The sequence below is a fragment of the Epinephelus lanceolatus genome, chromosome 10 (assembly GCF_041903045.1).
Source record: "Epinephelus lanceolatus isolate andai-2023 chromosome 10, ASM4190304v1, whole genome shotgun sequence".
Lineage (NCBI taxonomy): Eukaryota > Metazoa > Chordata > Actinopteri > Perciformes > Serranidae > Epinephelus > Epinephelus lanceolatus.
In genome coordinates this window covers 43,598,972-43,608,869 of record NC_135743.1, presented here as the reverse complement: position 1 = coordinate 43,608,869, position 9,898 = coordinate 43,598,972, and the positions used below count along the sequence as shown (strand labels likewise).

General features: G+C 47.4%; 1 protein-coding gene across 1 annotated transcript in view; it reads right to left on the bottom strand.

The window, feature by feature from the left end:
* Nucleotides 1–749: 749 nt before the first annotated feature.
* The window catches only part of abhd5a (abhydrolase domain containing 5, lysophosphatidic acid acyltransferase a), a 54,776-nt gene continuing 45,627 nt past the window's right edge, over nt 750–9,898 (bottom strand). The window contains exon 8 of the mRNA XM_033638136.2: nt 750–2,748. Within this exon, the coding sequence (XP_033494027.2) occupies nt 2,659–2,748 (90 nt within the window). The 3' untranslated portion in view covers nt 750–2,658. The remainder of the gene's footprint in view (nt 2,749–9,898) is intronic.

Genomic DNA, 9,898 nt, shown 5'->3' with positions numbered 1-9,898 from the left:
TAAATAGTGCCCTGAATTAGATTTGTCACATGGTTGCATAGAAAGGAATCATTTGATCCATCAGCTGATTCCCTTCCATCGATCAGCTGATCTGTCAGTTGATTGGGCTGCTTGATATCAGCTGATGTAGCTGGGATATGAGCTAAGCTTGACATTGTGTCCTGCCTGAACTAACGCTATGCTCAGTTTGATCAAAAATAATTCTCTAAATTACTTTTCCTAAAGCTGGTAAAAAAAAAAACTTATAGGGCTGTTAGATTATGCAGCTGGATTTTTTACAAGTAGATTAACCTTTGCTATGTTCCATGCCCGTAGACAAATACACTTTTCAATACTCAGATTATTGATATGACAGACCAGAGCAGCAATAACATTGGCAGCAATTCTAAGAAATTTAAAATCTAAATGATCTACACTTGGTGGTCTGACTTTGCATTTCTGAAGCAGACATTCAACATCTTTTAACTTTTACAGCTTTAAATTTACACATAGGCCTATTTGTATTCTTTGTTATTAAATCTTTAATTAGTATCGTGGGGTTACTTGTTTTATGCATATTGTTCCTAAAATTGTTGACCTTATCATAAAAACAATAACTGAATTAGCAATTTGAACTGTTTTAGTCTAGAAGTCCCCCTCCACTTTAAGATATGTTAGGCAGGATTAGAACCCATTATGCCAATTACTAAACTCCACAGCTTTTTTGTCATTCTTCACATCTTTAAAATTTATTTCCATAATTCAGTTGCTTTTTCTTTTTGGTTAATACGTACTTACATATAGCCTCCTCTGGACTATCCCTCTCTGGTACCTATTCCCTACATATATTTTTAACATCATCTACAAATGGTTCTTCTCAAAATGTTTTAACTTATCTCCTGAGAACTATTCTAGGTTCTGCTTCTGCCTCTGTCTTTCTTACAAGCACCACTAAATTATGATCAGTGCACCCCACTGGAATTGACATAGCATTTGAAAATAAATGAATACAATTTGCAAATATATGATCCATACAAGTCGCACTTTTGGACCCAGCATTCTTACTCTTACTGGTTTACCAACCATTTGCATTACCTTTCAGCTTCAAGTTTTGAGAATTCTGGCCTCTAGTTTCGCAGACTGGGCAAGACAGAGGCGCAGCACACCTGCGCTTCGCCAACTGGGTGTGGCCAGGCAGATTTTGCAAGTTTGGCACACCCTGCGCGCTGCCGTTGCCCAGTGCAAAAAACGGTAATAAAAATAAATGATGTGCTCATTTGCATATCGGACGAGACAAGACGTCACTGCATGTATAACCGAACTGACAGCTCTCTCACTGATCCCCGCCACCGCGGCCACGGTGTGCTGGAAAGACCCGGCGGCGAAGAAGGTCAGAGCCACTGTCACCTTTACAGCAACAGGTTGAGCACAGGTGCCACCAGGGTGAGCGTCACCACTTGGACCACCTCGTGGTGTAGATGTAATTTGTTCCTGTGTAATGAAAAAGGGGTACGAGCGTTTCTCTCGTGCGCGCACGCTCTCTCTTTCTCTCCCGCAGTCTCACTCTGTTTTTTTTTTGACTTTTCTAAGATGACAGATGCTGAATATATACTCCCTATCTGATGCTGTGGCTGTTTGTGGTTGGCTGAGAGGGATGTGAACTCATAGTTTGCAGGCTGTGTTAATCAAATCAGGTTGGGTTTCCATTACGCGTGCCAAACATGCCAAACGTGCCAAACGGTGCCAATCCCCTTTGATCTGACATTAGATGTGACGGGACAGTCGATATAGAGATACATTTATGTGCTGATTGAAGATAGTTGCATTGAATAGTGGTTTTTTGGCTATTTATTGCATTGTTAATGTGCCTGATATTCTGGAAACCTGCCTCTGAGGTTTTGGTGATGTGTGCGCGCTGTCCGCCGGTCAGCCAAACTTCCACTTACACCGGCTGCGCTCCGCCTGCGCTGACAGTAGACCTGGTTTCAGCTGGCGAGCTTTTAGCGCACCTTCGGCGAAGCCTTTTGGCACGAAAGCCTCACTGTGCCAAGCTGGATCTGACGACACCTCCCCCTGCTGCGCCGCCACACCATTCTCAGCGCACCACGGTCTGCCAAACTACCAAACTGAGCGCACCTCGGGTTGCGCTTCTCGAAACTAGCTCTGCGCAGGGTTCACCACCCTGCGCCACCCTGCGCTGCGCCGGGAAACTAGAGGCCATAGGACAGACTCTTTGAAATAATTACTGACTGCAGATAAATCTATAACTGCTTCCCGATGCTGATGCAGTGATGTAATAAAGAGTGTGCTTCCTGTCTGTATCTGATATCATATGGAAAAATCACAAAGCACAGCTCAGGCACTTCACATGAAATACCTTACACATGACTCTGTCAGCAAGCTTTCTAAATGCAGTGACACTGATTCTGTTTCAGCATGATATGATTTAATATGTAACTAAATATAATATCATTATGTCATATTAGAGTCTAATTGTATTCCTTCACAAAAATAAAGCTCAATTCACACTTGAAGTATTTCACATGATATAAAAATAGACTTCTTGTTCCTGCTTTGAGGGCGTGGAATCCTGTGTTTCTATAGTGGCAGCTAAAGTCAAGTCTGTTATTTGTGCTCCCCTTTTTTGTCCAAAGTTCAGTAACCAGCCTTGTGTCTGCTTTAGTCCACTTTATCCAACGCTTGCACAACTCTGTGGTTGAAGTCCTCTGGCTGGTCGGCGTATACATAGTGTCCGGCTCCACGGACTGTCTGCAGGGACAATCGAGGACAGGATTATTAAAAACAGGAGGCAACATGCAAAGAGAAAGTTTTCACTGGAGAGCACTTCGTCTTTCTGTTATTGCTTTTATAAAACAAAGATGGAAAGACAGTTCTTGCCAAAAGAATTATGTTATTCCAAATCAATGAAATAATGGACACTAATAACCCTTCAATAACACCGTAGTGAGAGTGTGTATGATATATATATATATATATATATATATATATATATATATATATATACACACACACACATATATACATATGTATACATATATATATATATATATATATATATATATATATATATATACAGTACAGGCCAAAAGTTTGGACACACCTTCTCATTCAATGCGTTTTCTTTATTTTCATGACTATTTACATTGTAGATTCTCACTGAAGGCATCAAAACTATGAATGAACACATGTGGAGTTATGTACTTAACAAAAAAAGGTGAAATAACTGAAAACATGTTTTATATTCTAGTTTCTTCAAAATAGCCACCCTTTGCTCTGATTACTGCTTTGCACACTCTTGGCATTCTCTCCATGAGCTTCAAGAGGTAGTCACCTGAAATGGTTTCCACTTCACAGGTGTGCCTTACCAGGGTTAATTAGTGGAATTTCTTGCTTTATCAATGGGGTTGGGACCATCAGTTGTGTTGTGCAGAAGTCAGGTTAATACACAGCCGACAGCCCTATTGGACAACTGTTAAAATTCATATTATGGCAAGAACCAATCAGCTAACTAAAGAAAAACGAGTGGCCATCATAACTTTAAGAAATGAAGGTCAGTCAGTCCGGAAAATTGCAAAACCTTTAAATGTGTCCCCAAGTGGAGTCGCAAAAACCATCAAGCGCTACAACGAAACTGGCACACATGAGGACCGACCCAGGAAAGGAAGACCAAGAGTCACCTCTGCTTCTGAGGATAAGTTCATCCGAGTCACCAGCCTCAGAAATTGCAAGTTAACAGCAGCTCAGATCAGAGACCAGATGAATGCCACACAGAGTTCTAGCAGCAGACCCATCTCTAGAACAACCGTTAAGAGGAGACTGCGCCAATCAGGCCTTCATGGTCAAATAGCTGCTAGGAAACCACTGCTAAGGAGAGGCAACAAGCAGAAGAGATTTGTTTGGGCCAAGAAACACAAGGAATGGACATTAGACCAGTGGAAATCTGTGCTTTGGTCTGATGAGTCCAAATTTGAGATCTTTGGTTCCAACCGCCGTGTCTTTGTGAGACGCAGAAAAGGTGAACGGATGGATTCCACAAGCCTGGTTCCCACTGTGAAGCATGGAGGAGGAGGTGTGATGGTGTGGGGGTGTTTTGCTGGTGACACTGTTGGGGATTTATTCAAAATTGAAGGCACACTGAACCAGCATGGCTACCACAGCATCCTGCAGCGACATGCCATCCCATCCGGTTTGCGTTTAGTTGGATGATCATTTATTTTTCAACAGGACAATGACCCCAAACACACCTCCAGGCTGTGTAAGGGCTATTTGACCAAGAAGGAGAGTGATGGAGTGCTGCGGCAGATGACCTGGCCTCCACAGTCACCGGACCTGAACCCAATCGAGATGGTTTGGGGTGAGCTGGACCGCAGAGTGAAGGCAAAGGGGCCAACAAGTGCTAAACACCTCTGGGAACTCCTTCAAGACTGTTGGAAAACCATTTCAGGTGACTACCTCTTGAAGCTCATCGAGAGAATGCCAAGAGTGTGCAAAGCAGTAATCAGAGCAAAGGGTGGCTATTTTGAAGAAACTAGAATATAAAACATGTTTTCAGTTATTTCACCTTTTTTTGTTAAGTACATAACTCCACATGTGTTCATTCATAGTTTTGATGCCTTCAGTGAGAATCTACAATGTAAATAGTCATGAAAATAAAGAAAACGCATTGAATGAGAAGGTGTGTCCAAACTTTTGGCCTGTACTGTATATATATATATACAGTACAGGCCAACTAAACGCAAACCGGATGGGATGGCCTGTCGCTGCAGGATGCTGTGGTAGCCATGCTGGTTCAGTGTGCCTTCAATTTTGAATAAATCCCCAACAGTGTCACCAGCAAAACACCCCCACACCATCACACCTCCTCCTCCATGCTTCACAGTGGGAACCAGGCATGTGGAATCCATCCGTTCACCTTTTCTGCGTCTCACAAAGACACGGCGGTTGGAACCAAAGATCTCAAATTTGGACTCATCAGACCAAAGCACAGATTTCCACTGGTCTAATGTCCATTCCTTGTGTTTCTTGGCCCAAACAAATCTCTTCTGCTTGTTGCCTCTCCTTAGCAGTGGTTTCCTAGCAGCTATTTGACCATGAAGGCCTGATTGGCGCAGTCTCCTCTTAACGGTTGTTCTAGAGATGGGTCTGCTGCTAGAACTCTGTGTGGCATTCATCTGGTCTCTGATCTGAGCTGCTGTTAACTTGCGATTTCTGAGGCTGGTGACTCGGATGAACTTATCCTCAGAAGCAGAGGTGACTCTTGGTCTTCCTTTCCTGGGTCGGTCCTCATGTGTGCCAGTTTCGTTGTAGCGCTTGATGGTTTTTGCGACTCCACTTGGGGACACATTTAAAGTTTTTGCAATTTTCCGGACTGACTGACCTTCATTTCTTAAAGTAATGATGGCCACTGGTTTTTCTTTAGTTAGCTGATTGGTTCTTGCCATAATATGAATTTTAACAGTTGTCCAATAGGGCTGTCGGCTGTGTATTAACCTGACTTCTGCACAACACAACTGATGGTCCCAACCCCATTGATAAAGCAAGAAATTCCACTAATTAACCTTGATAAGGCACACCTGTGAAGTGGAAACCATTTCAGGTGACTACCTCTTGAAGCTCATGGAGAGAATGCCAAGAGTGTGCAAAGTAGTAATCAGAGCAAAGGGTGGCTATTTTGAAGAAACTAGAATATAAAACATGTTTTCAGTTATTTCACCTTTTTTTGTTAAGTACATAACTCCACATGTGTTCATTCATAGTTTTGATGCCTTCAGTGAGAATCTACAATGTAAATAGTCATGAAAATAAAGAAAACGCATTGAATGAGAAGGTGTGTCCAAACTTTTGGCCTGTACTGTGTATATATATGTATTTACACACAACAAACTTCCGGGGGTCACACACCAGCGACACGATTGCAGCTACCCTAATGGAAATGTTTGACAAGTGGCAAATTCCATTGAGCAAAGTTCATGTGATTCTGAGGGACAACGCCAGCAACATGCGAAAGGCGATGGACAACATGGGAGTACATAGTTTAGGCTGTGTTGCACATACAATTCAGCTCGTTGTCAACATGGGATTTCCATCACAGTGCGCTGTGAGTGATTCCATTGCAAGTGGGAGACAGATTGTTGGACACTGCAGGCCGCTATGTTTACATGGCAACTCGCGCGAGACTCGAGAACTAGCACCACCACTAGCCATCAGCTCGTCTAGTAAATTTTGCATGCCGCGGCTTCAGGGCACTTGGATTACCACAGACGAGCCGTTCTGACATTTTTGAAATGCATTAGCGGAGTTTTATTACATTTCCAAAATGTGGGTTCCATGCACTTGTAGCTGTTATTCCGGCTAGCTGTTATCCTCTGATACCCCGACGAGTTTTGTGGATTAAAAAACTACACTGGACTTCTTGCTGGCATGAGGGTCAGTAAGTACAGTCTGTATTTTCATTCTAAAGTGGCCATTTACTTTAAACATTCTCCACTAGCATATTCACGGCTGCAAGATATCCAGCTTGAGATGAACATGCAACCAAAACACCTGCAGCAGGACGTCAAAACCAGGTGCAATAGCACCTACTTCATGATAGAGAGTCTGATGGAACAGAAGTGAGCACTGTCTGCTTATACTGCTGACCATGACCTGCCCACAACACTCACAGCAAACCAGTGGGCCTTGCTTGAGAAAGCAATGACCTGTCTTGAACCGTTTGAGGAGTTTACAAGGAAGATGAGCTCAGCCACAGCTGATGTTGTCCCAAGTGTCACCGTTCTGAATGTCATTTCCCTATGGAAACCGAGGCTGACTCTGGGATTAAAACCATGAAAAAGACCCTCTTAGAAGTCGCGCTTTAGCACCATGGAAGATGAACCTCTGTATATGCACATTCCACGCTGCTGGACCTGAGATACAAAGACAGGTGAGACTGTAAACTTATTACATTACAGGTGTAGCTCAATAAATTAAGAGTATAGTGAAAAATTTCAATGTTTTTGTAAGTTATTTCACTCTTTGTGAGAAACATTATTTAAATGTAATAGAACTTATAACTGATAAATATTAAATATACAGACCTTATAGATAGATACTCCTCCGAGAACCGTCACCTTATCGTGGTGGAGGAGTTTGAGTGCCCCAATGACCCTAGGAGCTGTGCTGTCGGGGGCATTTTGCCCCTGGTAGGGTTTCCCATGGCAGATTGGTTCTGGGCGAAGGGTCAGATGAAGAACAGTTCAAAAGACCCTTCATGATGGAAAATAACAAGAGTTGGTGTACCCGGCCCGAAGGGCTACCAGGGCCCCGCCCTGGAGCCAGGCCTGGGGCTGGGGCCCGTGGGCGAGCGCCTGGTGGTCGGGCCTTCGCCCATGGGGTCCGGCCGGGCCTAGTCCAAACCGGCTACATGGGCTCGTCCCCCTGCAGGCCCACCACCCGCAGAGGGATCCAGAAGGGTTCGGTGCACTGTGGATCGGTCAGCAGACCAAGGCGGGGGCCTTGGTGGTCTGATCCTCGGCTATGGAAGTTGGCTCTTGGGACATGGAATGTGACCTCTCTGGCGGGGAAGGAGCCGGAGCTTGTGGAAGAGGTTGAGCGCTACCAGCTAGATATAGTCGACCTCACCTCGACACATAGTTCCGGCTCTGGAACCCAAGTCGTCCTTGAGAGGGGTTGGACTCTCTCCTTTGCTGGAGTTGCTCCGGGTGAGAGGCGGATGGCCGGGGTGGGCTTTCTGATAGCCCCCAGACTCTCTGCCTGTACGTTGGAGTTCACCCCAGTGGAAGAAAGGGTTGCGTCCCTGCGCCTTCGGGTCGGGGAACGGGTCCTAACTGTTGTCTGCGCTTATGCGCCGAACAGCAGTTCAGAGTACCCGCCCTTTTGGGAGTCCCTGGGGCGGGTGCTGGACAGCGCCCCGACTGGGGACTCCTTTGTTCTGCTTGGGGACTTCAACGCTCACGTGGGCAATGACAGCAGGACCTGGAGGGGCGTGACTGGGAGGAATAGCCTGCCCGATCTGAACCCGAGTGGTGTGCAGTTATTGGACTTCTGTGCGGGTCGCAGTTTGGCCATAACTAACACCATGTTTGAGTATAAGGATGTCCATCGGTGTACGTGGCACCAGGACAGCCTAGATCGCAGGTCAATGATTGACTTTGTAGTCGTATCATTTGACCTGCGACCACATGTTCCGGACACTCGGGTGAAGAGAGGAGCAGAGCTGTCAACTGATCACCACCTGGTGGTGAGTTGGTTCAGGTGGCAGGGGAGGACGCCGCGCAGACCTGGCAGGCCCAAACGAGCAGTAAGGGTCTGCTGGGAATGCCTGGCAGAAGAACCTGTCAAAATGATCTTCAACTCCCACCTCCGGAAGAGCTTCGACCGCGTCCCGAGAGTGGAGGGGGACATTGAATCTGAATGGGCCTTGTTCTGCTCTGCCATTGTCAAGGTGGCTGTTGCGAGCTGTGGCCGCAAGGCCGCGGGGGCCAGTCACGGCAGTAATCCCCGAACCCACTGGTGGACACCAGAGGTGAGGGGAGCCGTCAGGCTGAAGGAGGCCTACAGGGCATGGTTGGTCTGTGGGTCTCCAGAAGCAGCTGACAGGTACCCGCGGGCCAAGCGAAGCGCAGCAGCGGCAGTCGCGGAGGCAAAAACTCGGGCGTGGGAGGAGTTTGGTGAGGCCATGGAGAAAGACTATCGATTGGCTCCAAAGAGGTTCTGGCAAACCGTCCGGCGCCTCAGGGGGGGAAGGCGGCAACTTGCTCACAGTGTTTACAGTGGGGGCGGGGAGCTGCTGACGTCAACTGGGGACATTGTCGGGCGGTGGAAGGAATACTTTGAGGAGCTCCTCAATCCCACCAACACGTATTCCAGTGAGGAAACAGAGCCGGGGGTCTCGGGGATGGGTCATCCAATTTCTGGGGTAGAAGTTGCTGAGGTAGTGAAGGAACTACGCGGCGGCGGAGCCCCGGGGGTGAATGAGATTCGCCCTGGATACCTCAAGGCTCTGGATGTTGTAGGGCTGTCCTGGCTGACACGCCTCTGCAACATTGCGTGGACATCGGGGGCAGTGCCTCTGGAGTGGCAGACCGGGGTGGTGGTCCCCATCTTCAAGAAAAGGGACCACAGGGTGTGTTCCAACTACAGGGGGATCACACTCCTCAGCCTACCCGGTAAGGTCTACGCCAGGGTGCTGGAGAAGAGGGTCCGGTCGATAGTTGAACCTCGGATTGAGGAGGAGCAATGTGGTTTTCGTCCCGGACGTGGAACCGTGGACCAGGTCTTTACCCTCGCCAGGGTGCTGGAGGGGGCATGGGAGTTCGCCCAACCAGTCCACATGTGTTTTGTGGATTTGGAGAAGGCTTACGACCGTGTCCCCGGGGGCATCCTGTGGGGGGTGCTCCGGGAGTATGGGGTTGGTGGCCCTCTGCTTGGGGCCATCCAGTCCCTGTACTGAAGGAGCACTAGTCTGGTTCACGTGGCTGGCAGTAAGTCGGACCTGTTCCTGGTGAGGGTTGGACTCCGCCAGGGCTGCCCTTTGTCACTGGTTCTGTTCACAACTTTCATGGACAGAATGTCTAGGCGCAGCCGAGTGGTGGAGGGTGTCAGGTTCGGTGACGGGAGGATCTCGTCCCTGCTCTTTGTGGATGACGTGGTCCTCCTAGCTCCATCGAACAGTGACCTCCAGCTCTCGCTGGGACGGTTCGCAGCCGAGTGTGAAGCGGCTGGGATGAGAATCAGCACCTCCAAGTCTGAGGCCATGGTCCTCAGCCAGAAAAGGGTGGATTGCCCACTCCAGGTTGGGGGGGAGGTCCTGCCTCAGGTGGAGGAGTTTAAGTATCTCGGGATCTTGTTCACGAGTGCGGGTAGGATGGAGCGGATTGGGGCGGCGTCAGCAGTGACG